This window comes from Urocampus carinirostris, chromosome 2 (assembly GCF_059441175.1).
Source record: "Urocampus carinirostris isolate Australia breed hairy pipefish chromosome 2, RoL_Ucar_1.0, whole genome shotgun sequence".
NCBI lineage: Eukaryota > Metazoa > Chordata > Actinopteri > Syngnathiformes > Syngnathidae > Urocampus > Urocampus carinirostris.
Genome location: NC_142350.1, coordinates 11,169,805 through 11,196,438, shown reverse-complemented (window position 1 = coordinate 11,196,438; position 26,634 = coordinate 11,169,805). Strand labels below are relative to the sequence as shown.

The following is a 26,634-nucleotide window of genomic DNA, read 5'->3' as shown; positions in this document are numbered from 1 at the left end:
AAGTGACTGTTGATATTACAGGGGTGTTTTCTAACAATCAAAGTCAATTCAACAATTTTTTTTTCAGAAACGCTTCAGGTAGTCGGAGGTTTTTTTAAATGATTAATGATAGGTTTGTACTGATACTAGGTATTCGAATCGATCCGATACGATAACTTTTGTTTTTTTTCCATAGCAGAATAGTTGGACTTATTTTGTGATAAACAAGGAATTACAGGATACTGTATATTATTTATGAAACCTTCATATTCTCTTCGAGTAGTAAGTCATAGTTGTCGTTTTTCATTCTGGTCACTCACATTTTAATTTATTTCAATTTCTCAAGTGCTCACTAGACGCCGACTGGATTCAAGTGCAAAAGTACACAGCCAGGAGCATGTTCTCTTTCCATGTTGCAGATGAGTAAAGCCAAAAGCACCACAGGGACAGCGTCACTTTTTATTGGAACAGAAAGAAGACGGAGGTCGGCGATAAAAAAAAAAAAGAAAAAAGGTTGCCATTTGCTTGTAGCGAAACAGGGTCACTTGACGGGAGAGATCTTCTCCAGGTCATGGATGCCCTCCTTGTCAATCAAACGGACGGTGAAGGAGGGGAGGTTGAGGATGAAGCGCTTTTCCAGCTAGAGGAAGGAGAATGGAGTGAGTTACTTCATGTATATCATTAGAAAGAGAAATACGAAGATACTCACTTCTTCAATGCACTTCTTCAACAGCTCCACTGCTTCGTCTCTGCTCAAATCTGGAAAAAAAACAACAACCACAGGTTATGGATGAAGTGTGAAAAAAACAAGACGCTAAGGTTTCTGTAGCTCGCCTGGTTTGTAGTAGCGGTCGAGGATGGAGAGTGTGAGGAAGGCGCCGTAACCGTGGGCGGCGAATGGGGCCTTGACCAGCGAGGACAGGAAATCCATGTAGTAAAGGCCCGGACCGTCGGCCTCGTCGTAGCCCGCTAGCAACAAGTTGACGTGATACGGTGTCTGAGAAGAAAGGTTGGGGGTGGCTCAGAATCCAAGGTTGCTTAAAAAAATAAACTTCCCCCCCAAAAAAAACAATTTTTTGACGAGTTAGTTAGCGAGCGAATGCCCCAGTTTTCAAAAGGATCCCTGCAGAGAATTTAAAACGACGACATCACAATAAAAATCTACAATTGAATATTTCATGGCAGTGCATTACGGATTAGTAGGGGTGTGCGAACTTTTTAGGATAGATAATTGAAAGAAAGAAAAAAAGAAAAATGAGTTGTCAAAAGATTCAACCATAAATATATAGCTACCAAAAGTGCCTAATTGAAGTGAAAATGGTCAAGGGACATGTTACCAAATATTAGTGCTGCTGTATGTATGTTTGTGACCCAGCAGATTTGATCACTTTTGCTGTTAACCCATAATAAAGTCATAAAATAACCAAACCTCATGAAGGTTTTTTTTGGTGACAAAGAACTATCTGTTCCAATCACACAATCAGAGAAAAATCAGAGTTGTAGAAATAACTGGAAACTCAAGAGAGCCATGACATTGTGTTATTCAAAAGTGTATGTAAACTTTTGACCACAACTAAGTTTTTTTCCCATAGAATTTGTAGGATTCTAAATTTCTTTGTACAATCACCCCCAAAAAACCAGATTGTTGTGCTTGAAAAAGAGAAAAAGAAAATTATACATTTGTATATATTTTTGGCAAAAAAATCAGCACAAACTACAATTAAAAAAAAATAACACTATTCTTTAGGCTTGAAATATCAGCAAACTGAGAATTTACAGACACGCCCACATTTTGCACTCCCTCTTACAAAAAAGCTATATTTCGGCACTATTGCCTAGAATTTTTCAGAAACTCAAAACGGAGAAATTGACCTTGCCGTTAAAATACTTTTGTATATGGCAGCACTGAATTTCAGACATTATTTGTTCATACCTCATTCGATGTCACTGACAAGAATAGACATCAAATATTCTTACTGAATTTGCTGAGATTGATTTATGGCAAGATGGCTTACTCCATATAAAATATGGGGGATTAGGGGTTTCCATATTAAATTATTCCCAATCAAACCCCCACCCCCAACCCCATGAGATTGAGGATCTAGTACCAGTATTCTCACACGCAGGAGAATGATTTACACCAACAACAATAGCGACAAGATGATGAAGGTGCAGTAGCTACTATGGAAACCAGTGCCTTCGCTCTGAAAACGCTGGTCTACTAGTGATCCCGAGAGCCAAAAAGAGATCCACAGGTTCGAGAGTGTTCTCCATCCGGGCCCCGGTGCTGTGGATTGCTCTCCCCCCTGAGATTCAATCTGCAACCTCAATTGAAATGTTAAAATCTAAGCTTAAATCACACTTTTACTCCATAGCATATGAATAACCATATTTTATGTTGACATTTTCTGTGTATTATTTGCCCTCATGTAGGTTTTAGATGAGGGGATCGTGTCATAGTAGTCTGTAGTTTGCAATCGTCTTTAATCTGTGCAGCCCTTTGAGACTCTTTGTGATTAAGGGATACACAAATAAACATGACTTGACAACTATCTGTTTCATGGAGAAGATCAAACCCTTAGCGCACAACCGGCTTGGAGAAGGATGCGCGACGCCAGGCTGTAATTCCTCAAGACACACCGCAGGAAGTGGAGCCTCGATGACCCTAGCGATTAAAGGATCCGTGAAACGTGAATTAAGTAATTATTATTATCACTTTTACCCTGGACGATTATGATCAATTTTCTGTTGCGGAAAAGTGTGCATGTGCAAGCGTGTCTATTCGAGGAGGGGGTTATTCACTTGCAGTGTGACATCTGCTGGAAGTCAGCACCCCTGTTGCCTTTTCTGTCACCCCCCGCCCTCTTGGTTTCTTCACTCACTCGCCCCGCCACACCCCAAGCCCTGGATTCGCGCTAGGGCTCATTAAAAACTTCTAAAGTCGTTTTTCTTCATCTTCAGAAATTACATCTTCCATGCTTCCGGCCTCTTTTTCCCCCTCCAGTCTATTAATTTGTTTCCTCAATTATAAAAAATACAATTTGGGAAGCTTCAAAACACCTTGAAGCTTCTTTTGACATATTGAAGAGTCATTAACACTGCCCAAAAAATGATCGGCTGCTCTCTGCCCAGTCCGAAGGATTCAAATCATTTAAAAGCCTAAATGGTATTTTGTGCTCTTTTTTGTCACAAAATACAGGGAGTCATCAACACGGCACAGAAAATCATCAGATGCTCTCTGCTCAGAGCTTACAGAGCTGACAAATAATGAAAATCGTATTTCGAAATGGATAGATTTTTTTAACGTAGAATTTAAAAGTGCCGAGTCGAAAGGATAAAGGAGTCCTAAACAAAGTTTTCGCTTAAAAAGAAACTGCAGATCAAAGCTGTTGTTACTAAAAGTCTCCAGCAGATGGCACTAATGCACGATAAATAACCAAGTAACAATCAATATTGTCAATACAAAAAGGAACATTGCTTGAATTCTACCCATCCTCGTAATTTGTGAAAGATTGGCATAGTAAACTATGGAAGATCCCTAGTGTTTGGTAGCACTACAGACACTTTAAACTGGACCATACTTGGACTATTCTTGCACTACACTCACTTTCAACTGTGTTCTATCTTATTTTTTATCTTACTGCCTTAACTCATCTTGGGTTAATCTTGTATTTTTATCTTTTTGATATTTGAATATTCTGTCATGTATACATGTATATAGTTTCTTAGATTTATTACGCTGGCAACTGTGGACAACAAAGTAAGAAATTCATTGTGTAGAGAATCGTGGTTCTTTACTGAGCATATAACAATAAACACTTTGAATCTTAAATCTTACAACTGAGGCCATTTTTACAAGCGCTATCTGAGGTTTGTACACTTTTTTTCATGGCCAAATTCAAGCTCTTTCTAAAGACTTTCTAGGCCAATTTTTCAATTTCTCCAGTACTATTAACAGAAGGAACAAATCATGTGTTTTGCCAATCGACAGGTATATCTGCGATTTTCATATGCGATTTTTAATTGTGTTTGTGCATTTAATAAGATATGTTTTTTAGAACTTGAGTAAATTGTGAAAATATTTGTGGATCTGAACAAGATGTGTATAAACATTTTTAGAGGAGTATCTCACTCTATATACTGGACTGTCTCAGAAAATTAGAATATTGTGATAAAGTTCTTTATTTTCTGTAATGCAATTAAAAAAACAAAAATGTCATACATTCTGGATTCATTACACATCAACTGAACTATTTCAAGCCTTTTATTATTTTAATATTGCTGAATTTGGCTTACAGCTTAAGAAAACTCAAAAATCCTATCTCAAAATGTTAGAATATCATGAAAAAGTATAGAAGTAGGCTATTCAACTAATCACCTGAATCATCTAATTAACTCGAAACACCTTGCGAGGGTTTCCTGAGCCTTAAAAACACTCAGCTTGGTTCAGTAAACTAAATCACTGCTGATCTGACTGCTGTCCAGAGGACCATCATTGATACCCTCCATCAGGAGGGTAAGACACAAAAAGAAATTTCTCAAAGAGCAGGCTGTTCACAGAGTGCAGTTTCAAAGCATATCCACAAAAAGTCTGTTGGAAGGGAAAAATGTGGCCGGAAACGCTGCACAACCAAAAGAGATGACCGCAGCCTTAACAAAATTGTGAAGAAGAGCCGCTTCCAGAATTTGAGGGCGCTTCAAAGACAGTGGGCTGAAGCTGGAGTCCAGGTATCAAAAGCCACAGTTCACAGACGTGTCCGGGAAATGGGCTACAATAGCCGTATTCCCAGGCTGGAGAAAAGCAAAATCCAAGTTGCTTGAAATCCAGTGTGAAGTTCCCACAGTCAGCAATGGTTTGGGGAGCCATGTCAGCTGCTGGTGTTGGTCCAATGTGTTTCATCAAGTCCAGAGTAAATGCAACTGTGTACCAAGAGATTTTAGAGCACTACATGCTTCCATCTGCTGAAAAGCTCTATGGAGATGAGTATTTCATTTTCCAGCATGATCTGGCACCCGCCCACAGTGCCAAAACCACCAGTAACTGGTGCACTGACCATGGCATCACTGTCCTTGATTGGCCTGCTAATTCCCCTGACCTGAACCCCATCGAGAATTTGTGGGGTATAGTTAAGAAGAAGATGAAAGACACCAGACCTACAAATGCAAATGAGCTGAAGGCCGCTATCGAAGCATCCTGGGCATCAATAACACCTCAGCAATGCCACAGGCTGATTGCCTCCATGCCACGCCGGATTGATGCAGTAATCCGTGCAAAAGGATTCCCAACCAAGTACTGAGTGCATCAATGGACATTTTCAAATGTTTGATTTAGTTTTGCTGTTATAAAATTATTTTTTTTACTTGGTCTGAGGAGGTATTCTAATATTTTGAGATAGGATTTTTGAGTTTTTTTCAGCTGTAAGCCAAAATCAGAAATATTCAAATAATAAAAGGCTTGAAATAGTTCAGTTGATGTATAATGAATCCAGAATGTATGACATTTTTGTTTTTTTAATTGCATTACAGAAAATAAAGAACTTTATCACAATATTCTAATTTTCTGAGACAGTCCAGTAGGTGTTGGGTAAAATGCAGGTAATGTGTAGCTTACATTTTCAGTTGCAGGAGGTTCTTCCCATTACATTTTACCACTAAGAAATTCTACCTTCATTTTCTGCATGGCCCATAATAAATATCCATATTGATACATAATCCTTGTACTGATACACATTTCATAGTGCCCTGTTTAAGTGTACCAGGGTGTCCTCTTGGGTGCGATCCGTAGGGGGCGATGTCGCTTCAATGAAAAGTGCTGTACAAACTAATCCCAGCTGCTGTTAATAACGAGGGATGAAGAAATGCAATGGCAAAGCGAAGCGATCATAGAGCTCTCTCTGCGTCATTTTGAAGCAGACTTGTTGAGAAACCTGGCAACAATGTCAAGCATTTACAAGCACTTAACCCAAAATTCAAGCACTTTCCAGACCTTGAGATAAAACCTTACAATTTAAGCATTTTCAAGGATTTCATTCACCCGTACGAACCCTGTGTCTTGTAATCAAATATCCACTTTTTTTGTCACTATTCTTTTTTTTTTGCTTTTAAGTGTTTTATTACATGTTTATCCTCCTAGAGTCTAAAATCACGTAAACAATTTTCACTACGTTGTTATCAATAAAGACGACTCAATTAAAAAAAACACCTGGGCTGTCATTTCAATCTAGCTCGTATTTGACCTGCTTATTTCTTCACCTGGTGTTAGATTTACCACCTAGGGGGGTTGTTACATCCCCTGTGGAGTGGATTTTAGCGCTAGTGCTAACGATGCGGAGCAGGTAGGGCCGAATACCGTGCACGTGTGCTTATACGAGACTCTTCTGAGCCAGCAAACACCCCCTGTGGCATTGCACCCCCTTGCAGGCACCTGCCCCACCGGTTATAATGTAACAACAGCACGGACCTGGCATGAAAATAACCTTCCCATGTCACCTCAAAGGCACCTTGTTAACCCCGACACCTGAACTCACACCTACCTTGAAGTTAACAAACAATCTGCATCATCAACCCCCACCCCCACAAAAAAATCAGACACAAACACACACTATTACTATAATAATTGAAAAATTGCAAATACCCCAGTGACACAAGTGATTAACGTATATATGATCAAGTAAGAACATGGGGATCTGTCCAAATAAAAAATGATTTTTAGTCAAATAAAAAATCTCTCGGAAAATGAACATTTCAACTGTCCAAAAATGAAAAAAAATGAAAAAATAAAATAGGTAAGAAAATCTGAGATAATACAGAAGAATGATTTTTTTTGCACTTAATACAATTAAAAAGGCATTTACCAACACAGAAGAAATAATTACTGAATAAGATTTATTTCCCTTTTTTAAAATATATATATACAAAATTTTGTATTTTTTTAAATTATTCCTAGCAGCGCATCATAAAAAATGATATTAATATTAATATTTTTGTTGTGGTAAGATTAAATAAATAATATGAGAATAAAATACCAAAATTACCTGAAAAAATATCCTTATTTAAAAGATTTGTTTTTCTTATTTTTTTAGCATTACATGAAAAGGATCGTTAACAAACAGAAAACAGGTAAAATTTGATTTTTTTTACATGCAGTAAAGTCAGAAAATTGATTAAAATGAGAAACGAGTTACTACAAAATAAAAAGAAAATCCAAGATAAATTTAACTGTTTTTTATATTTTTTACAATAGTTATAAAGTTATTTCAAAGAACTAGTTATATACAATTATTTTTAAATTCTTCTTAATAACAAGACCCTTTGCAGTATGCTTGAGTCTGAATGCTGCACCAATGACTAATGCGTTATTAACATTCCAACCTTTCCAAACGCCAAATAAAGATACTTTGAAACATTAGCAAGCACTAAAGCAAAGGTTCAAAGCTAATCCCTATCATTATTCTTGTCACCCACTCCTGTCCCCCTTTTTTGCACCCTGCCCCTGGGCATATCTCTTTATTGGCCTTTCTCCTCAATCTGTTGTATTAATTGTTCATCTGTGCGAGAGCCGGTGAGTTGTGTGCAATATGGTGCAGATAATTATTTGTGCCCGTTGTGTGCCTGTGTACGAAATTTATGGGCGAACTGTTGCCACAGCCTTAAAGATTTCGAGCACTGCTTGGGGATCCCGTAAAATAAATTGTGCAATAGCTCCCCAAAGTATTCTAACATCATGCTCGTTTGCTACAATTTATGTTTATTAGCTATATTTAATCTCTGTTAATCCAACTCTTAGTTAATTGTGTATTCAAATCTGAGGAAAACCGTATACTCTTCATTTTGATGCATTGACGTACAAAAACTGGTTGCTAATGCCACGTGGACCGTTAGCATTCGCTAAATCAGAAAAGCTAGCCAGATTAGTGCTCAAACTGCAACCATTTTCTTACCTAATGAGCATTGTAGTGGGTAATGCTATGTCAGCAAGGGTACCTGAATTAGCATTAGCGCTTCCTCCGGTTATATGATGTCCATAAAAATATGATTAACTACCATTGAGGGGAAAAAAGCTCCAAATAAATTATAAACGGGTTGCTGGACCTGTCCACGTTAAATACTGCACCTCAAAATTTTGCAACCATTTTTGGAACTTTTTCCTATTAAGCATCGCTAATGCTAATATTGTGACCCGGAAAACTAGCCACATCAGTACTTTCTACAGTTTTCTGTGTCATTAATTGACAATGATAGTAATCATATTACCTACTATCGAGAAAAAAAAAAGCTGTAAATAAGTTCTCGGTCACACGGGATTCATCAAAAAAAGAACTTTGGTTTTCCATTTTCTCTCTGTGTGGAACCCCTAATGCCCCCAATAAGCAGGTCGGCGCCTTGCATGGCTGCTATTGGTGTGTGTGTGTGTGAGAGAGAACGGGTAAGTGTGAAGCACATTGTAAGCGCTTTGGGAGGTCTTCATTGACTTGAAAAGCTCTAAATAAATGCAGACCATGTCCCATTTACCATAACCCTGTACCTCACAAATGTGCAACAATTTTCAGACCTCTTCCCTAATGAGCATTGCGTGTTGCGAATGCAAGTGTGTTCTTGTCAGTGAAGCTTGCTGAATTAACAGCACATTCTCAGATTTTGAGCATCATTAACTGACATTGATAATAATCTGTTAACCTACTTAAAAAACAAACAAAAACAAAATTCTGAAATGCAGGATTTGATATGAAAATAGCGTGGAACGTCTACTTTCTCACTGCGTTGAATCGTGTAGTTCGGAACAATTTTCGGACCTCTACCTGAATGAGTATTGCTAATCCGTAATGCTAGTGGCCATGTCAGCAAAGCTAGACAAATTAGCATTCTCACATCCTCCGGTTTAGCATATGATTAGTGAACTGATGAACTAGTGTTTAAAAAAAAAAGCTCCAAAAAGTTATAAAAAGCAGGCTTTGACAAAAAAACACTTTTTAACTTCTTTTTTTTCTGTGTGGATTCCTGTATCTCATAAATATGTTCAGACCTCTTCCAAATAAGCATCGCTTGTTGCTAACGCTAGAGACTAGGTCACCTGAGCTGGCCACATCAGCTTGAGCGCTTTCTTCGGTTTGGCATTATTGTTTACATTATAGAGGACAATTCCCACACTGGCCACCACCTCTTTGACTCGTTGCCCTCTGGTAGGCTCCACAGGTCCCTCAAAAGTAGGACAAACGGGCTCAGAGACAGCTTCTTCCCCAGGGTCATCACCAGCCCAATCAGTAGCACAAATCTCCTGACTTATTTTGGATGCATTTCTCTTTTTGTTGTTGCCAAATAAAACAGTGAAAAAAATACATATGTTATTGCACAAAACTGTTATATATATATATATATATATATATGTACCTTGTGATTTACATTGCTGCTGCTAAATGTTATTGCACTATTTTTCTTTGTCACGTTATTATATTTATTACTATTATTATTGTTTTTATAACAGGCTAGTTCTTTAAGCACTATGTAATTATTATTTTTTTGCCTATTCATCCTGTTAGTCTTTAATTGTTTCTCTTTTTAAAGTCTTTATATTATATGTTTTAGCCTGAAGTGCCCATGTCTAATCTCGTTGCATACAAGGTTTCAAAAAGTTGATATCAATTACTAGATGATTCAAATTCTAATCATACTTCCAGTGATCAACTACTACCAAAGAAAAGCTCCAAATAAGTTTGAGAACACAAGATTTAACAGAAAGTCAGCTTTAAATTTCTATTTCTCTCTGTATGGAATCCTGTACCTCACAACCATTTGTGATCCTTTTTCCTACTGAGCATCGTTACTTGCTAAATATAATGGCCGTGTCAGGAAAGCAAGACGCATTAGCTATTGCGTTTTCTCGTTTTTTTGCGTATTTCGGAATGACATCGAGAATAATCTGAATGACTAATATAGAGGAAAAAAAATGTATATATAGTATAAAACACAGGATTCAACAGGAAATTAGCTTTTGACTTCTATTTTCTCTCTGCATGGAATCCTGTTTCCCACAACTATTTTCGGACCTCTTTCCTAATAAGGTGACTCGCTAGTCACTAATGCTCGTGGCATTTTCTCTGGTTTTGAGTATCATTAATCGACATGAATTATAATCTGATTCACAAATCTAAAAAAAAAAAGCTCCAAATAAGTTCTAGAACACAGGATTGACCGACAATCAGCTTTGAACTTCTCCTTCCTCATTACTGATGCCAACTCGTCAAGGCCCGCGGTGATTTTGTTTACCGCCAATTTTTTCTTTGCTTGGCCCTCTCTTGCTCTCCCTGCTCCCCGGAGCTCGAGTAAATTCAGTCCTCCAGAGGTTAATAATGCGGCCCAGTTGTTTTGTTTTGGATTTTTTGGGGGGCGCGAGACGCTACCTAAACCGATTCAGGCCCTCTCCGTTCAGACACGCTCTGCTGACGAGAATTAACTAGAGCTCCGGGTGCTCGAGAGTCGCTGGAGTATGACATCCATGCAATACATCCTGCGGGAATAAGGCTATACAAATTAACTATATAGCACTGATTAATTTATCAGCCAGCAGTTTTTAACCTAAGGCTTTAGAGATGCTGGAAGAGCAGTGATCATTTTTAGGGGGGGTTTGGGAATCAAAATTGGGAAACAAAACAAATCATTATCTAGAAAAATCCTCGCGTTTGAATCTGCTGTGATTTCATCAAATTAATTGACCAATTCTTAAATATCTGGGACAGCTTCCCAGGCATCAACTAAACAAAAGGTTAGAAGTCCTTCAGAGAGCTTTATATAAATCGATACTCAAACACAAAGTTCGTTAGTGCAGTGAACGATTTTGGCAGATGCGGAGTAGAAAAATAGAAGAGCCTACCTTTTTTCTTTTCATAAAATATTACACAGCCAGTATTAGAGTGAAAGAAAATTGATTGGGAAATATTGATGTCTCAGATCTAAAGGGCCTTACACTCGAGATGGACTAAAGGAAAATAAAAATTGCAGATGTCAGGATACTCCGGAGGTTAGTGAAACATAGCTGGAGGAAAGTACAGGAAAAAAATGCTTTGGATTGGGTTTTAGTACTCCTCTTCCCTCGCAGCAATCGACGAGATATGAATAAAAATGTGTCTTTTTCTCAATGTTTTCTTAGCTTAAATAAATACAAATGATCCTGAAAACTTTTTTTGTGTGAAAATCATTTCAGCCTTCTTTTTAGGTTATAGTTAGTCTTGTTTTCGTCTGCCCATTATACAGTGATACCTTGATACTCAAACTAGTATATCTGAACAAATCAGAGTTCAACCCCAAAATGTGAGTAATTTTCACTGCATTGTTCAAACAAAAATTAGGAACTTGAAAAAACCTGAACACATCAGATTGAGATGAGCAGCCCTTCCAACAATATGTGTTCAGAATTTATTTGTGATTTGGCGCGTTTTACTGTAATTAGTCACCTCAGTGCTAATGTACATTGTGGCCTAAGTGAATCGCAGGTAAAAAGATATGCCGCAATCCATTATCCCTTGTCGCCTATTGCTGCAAGCGGGATCTGGCAGAGGGCACTTTTTATCAGGCTTGGCGGCTCAATTTTGCAGTTTTGTCCACAAAAATGTGAACTGCATTCCTGCACCTGTGATCCATTATCCTCAATCACATATTGCTTTGAGAGAGGATTGGCAAAGCGGACCTTTATTGGGAGGCGTGCTGCTCTTGCCGGCCTAAAAGGAAATTCAAGGTTGCGGCAGCGATCAATTATTCACAATCAGAGCAGGAGCCAGCAGAGTCCATTTTTTATTGGATATTTATTTTGCGGATATTTACGTATCGCGGGGAATTCTGGTCCCCATTAACAGCAATAAATGAGGAATTGTAGTATTTAATTCTGATCAAATTTTGGTTAATAGATTTTAAGGACTACTAGCTACATATTTCATATTAATGACACCCCTATTTAAAAAAAAAAATAATCATGTTGTATAACAACTTTTATTCAACGATTGTGGCCGCAATCCATTATCGTTGGTCAACTATTGCTGAGAGCAGGACCTGGCAGAGTGAATTTTTTTTACTGGTTTGGGGTGTTCAAGCATTTTTGGCCACCTAAAGTGAACTACACTTCTTGGGCCACCATCAGTTATCCCTAGTTGACTGTTACTTAGAGCAGGAGCCAGCAGAGCAAATTTGCGTCATGCATGTTGGATCTTTTTTCCTGTTTTTTCCTCCTAGAACAAACAGCACCGTGTGGCCGCGATCATTTATCCCCAGTCGACTATTACTCGATGGTGGCCTACAGAACATATGTTAAAAATAGGGGGGAAACGTAGGCGCTTTTTGCCCATTGTTCGGATTCTGGTCCCTATTATTGGATAAAAAAGGAATTACAGTATTGCTTTCTTTTGGTCCCCTAAAAGTTGACAATAAGGGGAAAACAACGATCAAGTTGAAGAAGCAAATTATTAAGTAATACAAGAACTGTGTACAAATGTCCGAAATCAAAATGCTGCTCAAAGGTAGAGTGAATGGGTTAAAATGGTATAATATATTTTTTGTTACTTTGTTAAGAATTTATTATGTCCACATTGGAATCATTATTGTTGTTAAGGTACACGTTTTATTCATATTTAAGGTATTTTGCACTAAATAGGAATGTATAAAATATTATTATTTTTAATGGGAAAAAAATTTCAGTACTCAAAAAAGTCAGTGGTCGAACACCCATCCCAAACAGATCATAGTCTCGTAACGACGTATATAGGATTCAAATTAGGCTTAATGCTGGCGGAGCATAGGAAAAAAAACATTGAATGACACTCTTCCATGTTAGAATGCAAGTGTTTGAATGGGAAGAATTTAAAGTCATGTGTACATTGACGCCGACTGGTTCTCACACTCTATTCTGTACAGTTGAGAGTCTACAGAGAATAGATCGACCCCAGCTGGGACAACCACAACACTCCCCCTTCTCCCGCAACGCCGCACCCGTCCACGGCTCGATGTGTCCCACATTCCCATCCCGGCCGCACTAATTGTTTTTTGTAATTATTATCACCCTTCTGCTATTGTGAAGGGAAGCAGCTGCACGACTCCAAACAAATTAGTACGAGCGTCATGACATCTGCAAATGATCTGACTGTTTTTTAAAAATAACCTGTGCCACTAGACTAAGTAAGAACCAAAATGGCTTTGAATGGACTTAGTTGTGAGTTTGTGTGTGTCCTTATAGAATACCAATATATATTGCTAATGTTTTTCCAGGTGCAAACCAAGACACAGGTGGTATTTTGCTGACTAAGGAAGTGCAACATTTAATACCAATTGGTATCAGTGTTGATACAAACCTTTATTCAAAGAGCATTTGTGATTACAGTGATGTAGGATCAGGGAATGAAAATCGTAATGAAGATAAAAATGTTGCCATTCATTTCTCACAAGTTTGAAGGAAAATCGTATTTTTGCAATAAGGGTATCGCTTTCCTCTAGTATCTCTGTCTTTGGTAGTTCTTTTTTGCCCTCCTGGTGTTTTGCTGTTCATACAGCGCAGCCCTAGGAGTGTAAAGTAACAAATGCAGTTCAAATATAGAGCTGCTGCTAAACCTTCTTCTTTTTCCTCCCCTTATCCTCGATGAATCAGGGGTCGGCTCACATACACACACATGCAACTGTGTAAGGAAAACGTGCAACGATAGTTCTACCCAACTGATGAGTCGCAACACCTGTCGTCGGGAATCATTAGGTGACCAAACCCCCTAATTCTCATCCCTAATACCAAAGCCCAACACGGAGGCAACGGGTACCAATGTAGTAAGTCTTAGGTATGACTCGGCCGAAGCGCGAACACGGCAGCCTCACAGTCTCCGGTTGGGCGCCCTACCCCAAAGTCACCAAGCTAGTAGCATTTGCTAGACCAGGAGTGTCAAACTCATTTTAACTCGGGGGCCACACGATAGAACAAACATTCTGTCGGGGGCCGGACTAGTAGATTAAAGAGAAAGCAAAAGAGAGATAAAAGAAATAAGAGAAAGAGGGAGGGAAAAGGAGAGAGGGCGGGGAAAAAGAAAGAAAAAAAGAGAGAGGGAGAGAGCGTGAGAAACAAAAGATAAAAAGTCGTGAGAGAGGGGGAAAAGAAAGGGAGAGGAAGAAAGAAATCCAAGGAGAAATAGAAAGACAGAAGGAGAGAAAAGGAAAAAAGGAAGTTAGAGCAAAAGAGGTGAAAAGAGACAGAGAGAGAAAGAGACAAAAAGCAACAAAGGAAGAGAAAATGAGAGACACAGAGAGTGAAAGAGACAGAGACAGAGAGGGAGAAAAGGGGTGGAAAAGAGCAAGCGAGTGAGCGAGAGCGAGAGAAAAAAATAAATAAATACAAGTACAGTGTCTTTGTGAGAGGCACCTGGCTTTGGCAACATCAAGTTAACATATTTCGACCTGCAGCTTGTTTTCTCTTGCGCTTCTCTGAGTGTTGTCTCGCGGGCCGGATTCAATCCCTTAGCGGGCTGGATTCAATCCCTTAGCGGGCCGGATTCAATCCCTTAGCGGGCCTGATCTGGCCCGCGGGCCGTCTGTTTGGCACCTGTGTGCTAGACCTTGCTTAGCAGAAAATAAATACTGCCTAGAGTCATTGAATTCTAAACTAACATTGTGCAAAAACATTTAAGGGCCCGGTCACACAGCCGTTTGCGGCTGAATCACGGCCAGAAATTTCTGCCTGTGAGGTGGACGCTATTGGACGCTTTGAGATCGCCATACAGACGAGATACAGCAGTGCTTAACACGCGGTCGGAAATTCACGCGCGGTTGGCAGCGCGAAAAGGTTTTGCGCTGCTCAACACTTTAGAGCACGGGTACACAGCCTTTCACGGGCGTATCGAGGCTGAATCACGGCCAGAAATTTCTGACCGTGAAGCAGACGCTGTTGGGCGCTGTTGGACGCTTTGAGACCGCCATATAGACGAGATACAGCAGTGCTTTACTCGCGTTAGGAAATTCACACGCGGTTGGCCGCGCAAAAAAGTTTTGAGCTGCTCAAATCTTTGAGCACGTGTTAACCGCGGGCGGCACACGAGGTAATGACGCGGAAATGACGCGGGAATAATCTGATTGACTAATATCGAGGAAAAAAAAAAGCGCTAAATATAGTATAAAACACAGGATTCAACAGGAAATTAGCTTTTGACTTCTATTTTCTGACCGTGAAGCAGACGCTGTTGGGTGCTGTTGGACGCTTTGAGACCGCCATATAGACGAGATAGAGCAGTGCTTTACTCGCGGTCGGAAATTCACACGCGGTTGGCCGCGCAAAAAAGTTTTGAGCTGCTCAAATGATGACGCGGAAATGACGCGGAACGACGTGCTCTGGCCGCGGCCAGGGTGTGGTTACACATGGGTAGGACAGGAAATTTCAGCGGGTAATCGTGGGTGGAGCACGGTAATAGAATGTTCTGCGCCTGTATCGCGGTGTTATTACGTGAAATTAGCGTGTTACGCGTGTGACGGTCAAACGCCTTTCTCCGCGTATATACAGCGCGATTTGCCGAGCACATGTCAGTTGTGCTCGAGACGTCAAGGGGTGGACATGGATCCCCGTCACCGTAGTGACCTCGTCTTAATCCATTTTTATTTCTTGACATTTATTTTCATTTCATAACAAGATAATAAAATCAAAATGAAAAACGATTACAATAATAACATTGGCTTCTTCGGTGCCATAGCTTGAAATTTTGATCTTCACGGGACTGTGTCTTGAGCGGTTATGATTTCTACAGCCCGGTGTTATGCCGAGAAATGCATCCCTGCCGAGATTTGCATCCCCTCGCTACTACAACCACTTTTACCTCGTTTTATCTCACTTTTATATCACTTTTAGGGAATGTAATGGCGAACATATAACCAAAACCACTTCGTCTTGCATTTGTTGGGAATGTAATACAACTTAAACCATTCCGTCTTTGTTTTTGTTGTGAACGTAATCGAACGGTAATGCACACCGTATATAAAATCCTCCCACCCTGGCGTGAACGCGCATTCTGCTGCGCTTCCAACAAAAGCGATCGTATTCTATATAAAACGCTTATTAAAACAATAAAGTGAGCTAATTATAACAATTGGGAGATCCTAGTCTATATAACGCGTTTATTTAAACAATAAAGTGTGATTGTATTCTACAAAATGCGTTTGTTAACGCGGATGAAAAAGTCACCAACGTCAATGCACGCTTCCAACAAAAGCGATCGCAGCAGAATGCGCGTTCACGCGAGGGGGGGGATTTTGCGCAAGAGTCGGATTTGGGCACAAGACCGGCTCGGGAGCTTTTATACCCGTGGTCCACACGAGAAAATGACGCGGAAATGACGCGATGAGAAAGCGGAACAGTCGCCGGCGTCTGTTTTGCGGGCATACCACCGATGAACAGCGGGTTGGACAATTTTGCGCAGTTTCCATCGCGGGCAACCACGGGCAAAAAAAAAAAAAAACGCAAAATTTTACCCGCAATACAGACGCAAACGGCTGTGTGACCGGGCCCTAAGGTCAATATTTTAAAACCTCAACATTGAATCCCGATCCAAAAATCACAACATAAAGTATTGCATTAATTCCTAGCTTTTAGGATTTGGAATTACCAGTTTTACGACAGAACGGCATTTGTGTTTTTCTAGACAAATAATAATGTTAGACTGAGTGCCAATAGCTGCAACTTTCCTGCTCGTTAAGTGTTGCCAAATAGTTAATTTGGTAAATTATCCCGTCTGGGCAAGATACGCCTCTCCAGCACTGGCATTGCCAAATAAGGTCAACATTGTTGCAAATAAGTTACTATAAGTCGCTGTCACACCTATTATCAGCAACTAGGAGACTTTGCAATTTTGTGAAAGCCTCTATAATTGAAAGCTATGTTTTTAAGATAATTTTCGAATTATAATTAATTTAAATACATAGTAGATTAAATTTATAGAAGGCTGATGGAACCTATTTTCTGTGACGAAATAAACTGAAAAACTTTAGAAGAAAAGACATCTATCTATCTATCTATCTATCTATCTACCCTGGTCATATCCCTTGAGAGGGGTGACCGACAGCAAGACAAACACATACAAAAACAAAGAAAATAAAAAAAGGGGAAAGAGTAGCAAAAAACACACACAAATTTTTTTGGCCCATAGCCAACCCAAATGCCCAAACACCCAAACAAGTTAAGCACCTCTGCACCCAAGTTGGTCATGCTTTCATCCTTCCAGATGAATAGGGACACAAGAAAGCGACCATGCCACTCGGGTCAGGGTGACACAACACACTCTTCTGTTCAACAGCAGGGCCCGACAGCTTTCATTGGTTTACCCCTGCCGCATAATACAGGTGCCCTGCCCATCCCTTAGAACGCGTCCAAACATCCCACTATCCTTTCACAACACCTCTCCACTTATTCCTACCACCAACAAGAGCTCTAGCTTCCACTACATTTAGACCTCTTTCCTGCAGTTCACTCATAACACCATCCATCGACGTCAATCACGGCCTTAATCTTGGTCTCCTTCCATTTACTTCTGCTCTGTAGATCCTCTTCCTCCTCATCCATCCTCTCCATGTGTCCAAACCAACCCAGTACTCTCTTATCCACACCCTTGCTCAGTTCCACTATTACTCCAGTTCTGTCTCTCACAATCTATTCAATCTTGCCACTCCATACTCACACTCTTGTTGGTCATCACTCACCTCAGAGCACCCAAAACCTTGCTTCCTTGATTCACTCCATGCAATACCTCGCACTCCATTCCACCAACTGCAGCCACATGACAACCCTAGTACCTAAAGCTTTCAACTTCTTTCAGCACCTGTCCATGCAACCTGATTTCTAATGCCATGCCCACTCCATCACGTGAACACTTCATCAACATTCACACATAACTTACGCCTATTACACACTCTTCCAAACTCCATTACCAACCATCTCAATGTTTCCTCAGAATCAGCCACAAGCGCTGTGTCATCTGCAAACAACAAACGACTTACCTGCCACACTGTTATCCATCATCTCTACACCTCTGCCAAATACTCTTGCATTCACCTCTCTCACCACACCATCCATGTACACATTAAACAGCCATCGTGACATCACACACGCCTGTCTCACACCAGTCAACACAGGGAACCACACACTTGTCTCACTCCCTACTTTTACACGTGCTCTGTTGTTCACTTAAAAACTCCTCAATGCTTCCAACAACCTTCCACCTACTCCATACATTACCTTCACCTGCCACAAAGCCTCTCTATGAACTCTGTCATACGCCTTTTCCAAGTTGATTCAAATTCCCAAATTAATTCAACGTTGTATTTGATGAACAGAGAAAAACTATAAAAATGTCAATCAATCAATGAATTGTAAAAAAGCTTTACACAATTACCTGCACATCACTGCTAGAAACAGAATCAAATAAGTATTTTCATTGAGTATTCACCCTGCTTCGAAGGTACTCTGCGAGGTTCTTTCTCGTGAGGTTTGCAGCAGCTGCTGGACTGAGTTCATAGCCTGCACAACCAAACATTTAAAAAAAGTTAACCTCGACCAAGATTTGATTGATAAATAGATTTAAAATGCAATTTGAGGTACCTACCGTTTCTCATTTTGTAGAGCTGAACGTTCTTCTGGATGTACTCTGCAAACTGCACTGTGTCTCCTGCCTCTCCCACACAGAGCAGCAGGATCTTTTCGCTTAGTTTGAACATCTTGTCATCGTCTGAAACCAAACAAAAGGAATTGACTATGTTTACATGCGGGTATTAATCAGATTGGAAACTAAAAATTCATTTTTTTGATAAATCCGAATTAATCAGTTATATGCGCAGACACAGGCAGCACAGTGGTTAGCGCATGTGCGGCACAGTTCATGTCTTGGGAACCTCCTGCGTGGGTTCAAATCCAGCTCCAGACTTCCTGTGCGGAGTTTGTATGTTCTCCCCGTGCTTGTGTGGGTTTCCTCCGGGCACTCCGGTTTCCTCCCACATTCCAAAAACATGCATTTCAGGTGAATTGGCCGGTCCAAATTGTCCCTAGGTGCGAATGAGCGAGTGAGTTGTCTGTCCCCGTGTGCCCTGCGATTGGCTGGCAACCAGTTCAGGGTGTCCCCTGCCCACTGCCCGATGATTGCTGGGATGGGCTCCAGCACCCCCGCGACCCTACTGAGGATAAGCGGTTGCAGCTAATGAGATGATATGCGCAGACACAAGCGAATGACCCCGTTTACATGGAGTTTGTGAATACTCTGATTACAAGGGCAAAGAACAGTGGACATTCTTGCAAAAATAGACACTGGGTTTCTAAATGTAACTTTAATAAAGGATGATTTCATAAATGTCACTCACAGAATTCAACAAAGTACCGTGCTAGTTTCCTCCATGCTCCAAAAGTGAGCAGTATTGCTTACACTCTACATCAGGGGTCAGAAGCCTATGACTTGCGAGCCATATATGGCATTTCATGAGTACATATGGCTCGAAGATAAAATGTCACACCTAAACACCTAAATAAACCTTTACATGGAAGCTCATTAAAAGAATCTATTTTCATTGTTAAGACACTTTATGATGAAAAGCTACCAGACAAATCTTAAACACCCTAAAGCTCTTGTAAAGTACTTGAAGCAATTTGTTTGGGTGAGCGGCAGGAATGGGCGGGCTCTCCACAGAGCATGCACACTCTTCCTACTCCTCACTCAGCGCCGTCTGCAGTCAAAGTAAATACATTGGAATATTCATTTGTAATATTTTGTGAAAATTTTACATGAGAACTTAGCTCGCACCTTGTTTGGAAACCATTATTTAGGACAAAAATGACTAAATGAGCCTCAACACTCTTAAGTGACTGCAGGACGGAGACCATTTTTAAGTCCTATATTTATATGGGACACAGACTCCGGCATTATTTTTATTATTTCACAAATTTTAGTAAAAATCATCAAACATCACACAGTGGAAAAAATGTGCAGAATAATAAGCTTTTGTCTTTTTTATGAACATATATGGTGCAGTTCTCGCCTTTTCCAAAATAAATAAATATCATTGGCTTTTATGGCTTTTTGGGTCAAAAAGGTTCCCAACCCCAGGTATATATGGATTAATGATCGACCAATGTTTTTCAGGGCTGATACCCATACCGATTATTAGTATTAGAAGGAGGACGAGAGCCGATATTTGGAGCCGATATTCATTTGCTCTAAAAGCTTAAATTTACGCAGGAATTTGTCTAAAATGCAAATGAAACAAAATAATATTTGTAATAAATTCAAATAAAACTTTTATAGGGCTCTGCAATGAGCCCTAATTATGTAAAAACAATTGGGGTTTTTTTCGTTTTATTCACGACAATCAATATTTCTTAATGAACAAATTATACAGACGACAATCACAACACTCATTCTATCAGAAGAGCAACGCTTAGAAGAATAGGAAAATCCGAGTCAGAAGGGAGTGAGACGCTGGTGTTCTCCGCTTATGCGTGTGCGTCGCTGCACGTATAAGACATTTCAGTCAAGGGTGGTCACAAAAGGGGCGGGGAGAAAAAAAGACAGTACAGAAATCGCAAATTAGAAAAATATTCGTGGATATTTTTCATATTCGTGAGTATGAAAAAACATTCGCGACAGCCCTAACTTTCGCTAAAGTAGACTGTGGCCAGTACAGGCAGCTTCCTGCTTCAGTGGCTCCGCCCCCGGTCACTTATCCAATCAGAAGGCGCAAGGTGTGTAGCGTCAAAGACATAAAGCAGGAGAGAAAGGCTCAGTAGTTGCGCGGTGATGTGCTTAATAATCGGCACGTCAAATGAATAAATATGCCGATACCAATATACGTCAAATTCCCAAATATCAGTTCCAATAATCAACCTGGCCGATAATCGACCTCTAATATGGATGGATACAAAGGTTGCATCTTTTAATTACGGATGTTTGAAACTGTAGCATTTTCGCAGTGGGGGATAGAAATACCCCAACGAAGTTGGCGTCTCTGTACTGCAACAGTGCTTTGTGTCATAAAAATATCCCGGATGGGAGAAACTGCACATGCGCACAAGCAATCTGATTACTTGAATGTGTATAATTGCACAAGCAATCGGAGACTCAAAGGACTAACCCAACCATTATAAATTACAAAACTCACAGTTGTACTAAAACCTTAAGCAGACCATTATAGTGTAACAATCTGTGAAGCCCTTTGAGACTCTTCGTGATTTAGGGCTATACAAATAAAAATGACTTGACTTGACTTGACCATTACATGTGTTTACATAATCCGATTGCTGGCAATATTCAGTTTCCAATCGCGTTATTGCGCCGTGTTGGAGGTAAAAATATTCTGCAGTACTAGAAGAGCAAAACATGTTTGAAAACATATTCAAAAGAAGCCATGATAGTGTCAAAAATACGTCTTCGTGCGGTTAAACAGAGTTTTACCCAACTCAATGAAAAGACGTCTTTAAAAAAAAACAACATCGGACAAATTTAACACGACGACGACTATTTTCACACTAAATTTGGTCCTTGGTGTAATAGCTAAACACAACCAAATTTTAAAGGTGAATTTTTGACTACAACAAGTTTAAAACAGGCCAGACCCGATTTGGCTCCAAAATGAAATCTTTAAAAAAAAAAAAAAAAAAAGAAAAGCTGAGTGGGACTTAAAGGGACAATGTGTAATATTTAGTGCCAAATAGTGATATAAAAACAACAAAAAAACGTTGACTTGAAAATTACACTGAACACCTAATGCACTTGATATGCAGGTAAGTTTCTTCCATGGCTGACGCAACTATCGATGTGTGAGCGTGTGTGTGAATGGATAACTGTGAAGCACATTGTAAAGCGCTTTGCGTGGGAGGACATTAGTGATTTGAGAAGCGCTATAAAATGCAGACCATTCACCAGGCAAAAATACATGAACAATCACGCCAATGTTCATTTTTAGAAACAATCATCTGTATTTCTTTTACATAGTGGAATCCCTAACTACAAGTTGCTGCCATGTTTGACTGTTATCTTGCAGTACTCTTTGCACTGGTTTTTGTTCGCATTAGACAATACAGTGCAATCTAACAGTCAAATATTTCTCACTGGGACTTTGACCATAAACAAATACTTTCCCTTTCACTTTGAGGGGTTAAATGTGAACTTGAAATGTTATATTAATTTGGTACAGACTTGAATCTGTAAATGTTTAGACTTCAAAACTATTTTTTTCCCCTGCTTTTCTTTTCCAACAACCGCTTTAAAGCTGAAAGTTACTTTTTGGTTATTTATTATTGTGAAGGGCCACCAATCTTATATTTCTCGTGTTATAACTATGTTGTCACTCTGTCGTGATTAATATTATTTAACTACCAGGTTGAAAGTAATGGAAGTCGGGATAACGACACCTATCATTTCAATGAGTTCTCATAGAAAATCCCAATGACCATCACTGTTGGTAAGCCCTTGTCAGAACCGGTCCGTGGACTATCCAAGTTTTCCCAGGGGGGTTACCTGGTGCCCACAGGTACCATGGTGGTGACCCATGGTTTAGGGCAGGGGTCTCCAACCTTTTTCAAGCTGAGAACTAGTTTTTGTTAATAAGCCCATCGGGCACCCAGTTTGATATGCATTTCTAGAATATTAACAGATATTATTAGTAAGTTGTTACAAGGTTAAGTATTAAGAATATGTTTGAGTAGTCAGTCCAGAACTAAACAAAAAAATCGTTTTACTACAGAATCACAATAACCCAGGGCGGGTGATCTAATTTCAGAAGAGGTTCGAAGCCATCTCAGCTGTTCTTACAGGGCACCCTGGTGCCCGCGGGGACTGCGTTGGAGTTCCCTGGTTTGGAGTCTTGCGAGTTATCTAAACTAATTCATTAACGTGAATATTGTATTCTAACTGTAGATTTTTTACGATTGTGAGAACATTAATTACAAAGAAGCGAGTCATATAAAAAAAAAATCAAATTTACTTCATGACGTTCGGCATCTCACAATATCAACGTTATGACACTTTTAAAACAGACCATGCTAAGCTAACACATTGTCACTTACCTCGTTTGAGCTGCATAAAGCTGTTGATTGCGACATTATCAGCAGCGACGAGGACAAAATCTGGTCCTTGTATCCCGATTAGATATTCCATCCCGTACAGCGAGAAATAGTTTAATTAAAATGTGTCAAATATGAAAAACGCGCTGCAGTTTCGCTTGGTTAGATTACACAGCAAAAGTAAAGAGAAGGAGACGCGGAGTTATACGTCACCGGAAACGGAATTGCGTAAAATTCACGCGACTCGGGCGGGCATTTTGAGCGGACTTTTCAACCTCAACTGGAAATGCTGTTCATTTTTTAACTCTAAAAAGTATATTGTTTTTCCTTTGTTTTTAATCTGACGGGGGACTGATTTAAAGGACGAACACTACGAAGCCATAAAAATATGTCGGGTGAGGATCAAGTAAACGACACCTCGCAGCGGAGACGCTCCCCTCGTCTGACGTCTCCTGTTGTAGACAACGAAAGAAACAACAAGGCGCCTGATTGTAACATTCCTGTCAAGAAGTTTATAACGGTGAGGAAAATAGCACCCAAGAAAATAACTTCTGCATCTGCGCACAACAAAGAAAACACGCCGAGGAAATCAGAGGTGACGATTCCAGGCCCTGGTTCCGTTCGGAGGAGCGATCGGAAGCCTGCCACACTCTCACCGATCCTTGCACCATCGAAACCGGTTCAGCCTAAAACGCTGCAGTCGGTGGAGGATCCACGATATGCGGCGTTGTTGCACAAAGTACGTCGCTCTTCCAGTGCAAAGAAGAAGGCCACCATGCCCTCCCCGATCCTTGCACCAACGACACCGGTCCAGGTTAAACCGCAGCACCCGGTCGAAGATCCACGAGACCCGGCGTGGTCGCGTCCAGTAAGTCGCTCCTTCTATAGGAAGCAATAGAAGTTAAATTGTCTTTATTGTCATTGATACCAACGTGGTGAAACATTGTGCAACTAGATTAGATACGGAACATCTCATAAATAATCTTAAGAGTAAGAAAAGATTGTCAGGATATATGGCCAAAAATATTTGCAACATCGTGCCTAGGGACTGACCCACCCCTCCATTATTTACCACTTTTCTGAGGTACGGTTGCTGGGGCAGTAGACTCAGCAGGGAAGCCTAGACCTCCGTATCCACGGCCAGTTCAATCGACAGGATCCCAAGGCATTCCCAGGCCAGTCTAGCGACATTGTCTGGCCAGTTAGTCCTGGATCGACCTCTGGCCTCCTGCCAGTAAGACATGCCTGAAACACCTCCCGAGAGAAGCGTCCAGAAAGCATCCTTATTAGATACCTGAGCCACCTCAGCTGGCTCTTTTCAATGCAGAGGAGCAGCGGCCCTACACTAAGTACCTCCCGGCTGACAGAGTGTGCACTCGATGGCTGAGGCTAGCCAGCCTGTGTGGAAACTAATTTCAGCCGCTTATGTCCAGGATCTTGTTCTTTCGGCCATGACCCAAAGTTCGTGACCATCGGTGATAGTAAAAACGTAAATTTAGATATTTTCCTTTTGGCTCAGCTCCTTCTTGACCACAACGGATGACTGCAGACCTTCCACCAATCTGTCTATGGATCTAGTGCAATACCATTAGCACCCAACGAAATTTTCAAATAAGTTGCGAGATGTATATGTTTAGTTTTGTGCACTTGTTTAGAGTGGTGATTGTCCTGGGGAAGATAGTGTTTCTGAGCCTTTTTGTCCTTGTTTTAAGGCACCTCCAGCACCTACAAGGGGGCAACAAGTCAAGATGAGGCCTACCATTCCATCACCGATTCTTGCACCAACAACACCGGTCCAGCCTGAACCTCAAAAGCCGTTGGATCCACGAGACGTGGTGTGGTCTCAGAAAGTTCGTCGCTCATACACCAGGATCAGCGACAACTCCTTCAACAGCCCCAAAGATCGAGAGGATCTCTTCGGGTTCAGGATGCTGCAGACCCCTGAGGTGAGACGCAGAGCTGGCCAATCGCAAGTGGATCTGGAGGTTTCGAGTACAGCGTTCCGACCCGGTTCCTTTGTCCTGGACGGCGAGGATTGCACCATGGACCTCAGCATCCCGGGGGTCACCTTGGCAAAGAAGAGGAGGTATCGGAAGAAGGTTCAGCAGATCAACGCCACAGAGGTGGAGCAGCTCTCGGCCAAGTTGAACGCTGAGTTCCAGGAGGCTGAGTTGTTTGAGTTAGTTGTTGAGTAGAGGAAACGTGAGGACGGACAACCACCGAACGGGACAAATCTGTGTTGTGTTCTGACAGTCAGGTTTCAAGTGCAAACCTTTTTGTTTTCACCCCAATTTATATTGCTTATTGTCATTTCTTCTAACTTGTTCCTGTGTGAATTCCGGCAGAAGCTATATGTCAAAATGGGTGATTTAGGGTTAAACGATGTACAGTATAATAAACTTTTTATTTTCGCTCCAAATGTCTTTCATTTTCAGTCCCAATGTCTCCAAATTAAGTTTTTTTTTTTTATTTATTTATTGAATCAAGATTCCAATTTTGCAGGACTTTTAGTAGGGACAGGTGATTATCGATACCTGGAATCAGTATCGGCCCCAATAGCTGCCTTTTTTTTATGATATTACAATGATAGTTGCTAGGGATCATCTGCTATGAGTTTTTTTAGTGCTGATAACGATTATTAGTATTAAGAGTCTGCCGATCACCAATATTAGGAGCTGGCATTCATTTGCTGTAAAAGCTTGATAATTGACGAAATAACATTTGTAGTAATGCAAAAAGAAACTAACACTTATTATAAATTTGAATAAAACTCAAAAGCTCTCTTAAACATTTTACAGTACCCCGGTTTCCTCCCACATTCCAAAACATGCATGTCAAGTTAATTGGCCGGTCCAAATTGCCCCTAGGTGTGAATGAGGGAGTGAGTTGTCTGTCTCAGTGTGCCGTGCGATTGGCTGGCAACCAGTTCAGGGTGTCCCCTTCCCACTGCCCGAAGATAGCTGGGATGGACTCTGGCACCCCCGAGTCCCTTCAGAGGTTAGGTTGTGCAGATAATGGATGGATAGTGCTGGCACAGGGGTAGGAAAAATTATGCCAACCTTTTGGATTGTTTAAAATATTTGCATAAAATCAAACATGACTTAAATTGGTGAAAATTTGGCAAGGGTTTGGTTACTCATACCCACCGCTTATTTTCATAAAATACGCAAACTTAAATGTTTAAGTTGTTTTATTTAAAGCAGTTTTTTCCCATCTATGTTCTTGACAAAGATCAGGACAGATTTGATGGAGATTTTATGCAGACGTATGTGAAATTTCATCGGATTTAAATACGTTTTAATACCATTCTGTCATGTCCTGCACGGTTATCATGGCGCCCAGCTGGCCCCGCTCCTTGACACCAGCAGAGACGCATTGGACTGATTGCTCTTGGAGTACTTAAGCGCGCTCCTTTGTACTGTGCGTTGCTGGAACTTTTGTTAAACCTGGTTAAACTCCGTGAGACTTCTGTTAAAACCTGTTAAATGCCTAGTACTGTGAATCTGCCCGTATTTGATCCTGTTTTGTTTTTGGTCTGATCCGTTTGTTTTTTGACAACTTGTCTTTTGTTTGGATTTCTAATCCACTCCGCGACCATCGATTGCCGGATCGAG

At 40.5% G+C, this 26,634-nt stretch overlaps 2 protein-coding genes across 2 annotated transcripts; one reads left to right on the top strand and one right to left on the bottom strand.

The window, feature by feature from the left end:
* Nucleotides 1–424: 424 nt before the first annotated feature.
* Nucleotides 425–23,243, bottom strand: psmb2 (proteasome 20S subunit beta 2). The gene is made up of 6 exons (XM_088328885.1): nt 23,024–23,243; nt 18,579–18,701; nt 18,423–18,493; nt 814–976; nt 689–738; nt 425–619 (listed from the first exon to the last, which is right to left on the bottom strand). The coding sequence occupies exons 1-6, from the start codon at nt 23,112–23,114 to the stop codon at nt 521–523; spliced, it is 597 nt and encodes a 198-aa protein (XP_088185011.1). The 5' UTR covers nt 23,115–23,243; the 3' UTR covers nt 425–520.
* Nucleotides 23,089–26,634, top strand: cdca5 (cell division cycle associated 5). The gene is made up of 2 exons (XM_088328884.1): nt 23,089–23,888; nt 24,733–26,634. Exons 1-2 carry the CDS (start codon nt 23,409–23,411, stop codon nt 25,213–25,215), a joined length of 963 nt encoding a protein of 320 aa, XP_088185010.1. The 5' UTR covers nt 23,089–23,408; the 3' UTR covers nt 25,216–26,634.

Excerpts from the sequence above, each read along its gene's own strand:
- psmb2 (XM_088328885.1), bottom strand. The coding sequence starts at position 23,114 with ATGGAATATCTAATCGGGATACAAGGACCAGATTTTGTCCTCGTCGCT. Across the intron at positions 18,494-18,578 it reads GCTCTACAAAATGAGAAACG|GCTATGAACTCAGTCCAGCA; the intron begins GTAGGTACCTCA and ends TTGGTTGTGCAG. Across the intron at positions 977-18,422 it reads CAGAGTACCTTCGAAGCAGG|ACACCGTATCACGTCAACTT; the intron begins GTGAATACTCAA and ends CTTTCTTCTCAG.
- cdca5 (XM_088328884.1), top strand. The coding sequence starts at position 23,409 with ATGTCGGGTGAGGATCAAGTAAACGACACCTCGCAGCGGAGACGCTCC. Across the intron at positions 23,889-24,732 it reads ACCCGGCGTGGTCGCGTCCA|GCACCTCCAGCACCTACAAG; the intron begins GTAAGTCGCTCC and ends CCTTGTTTTAAG.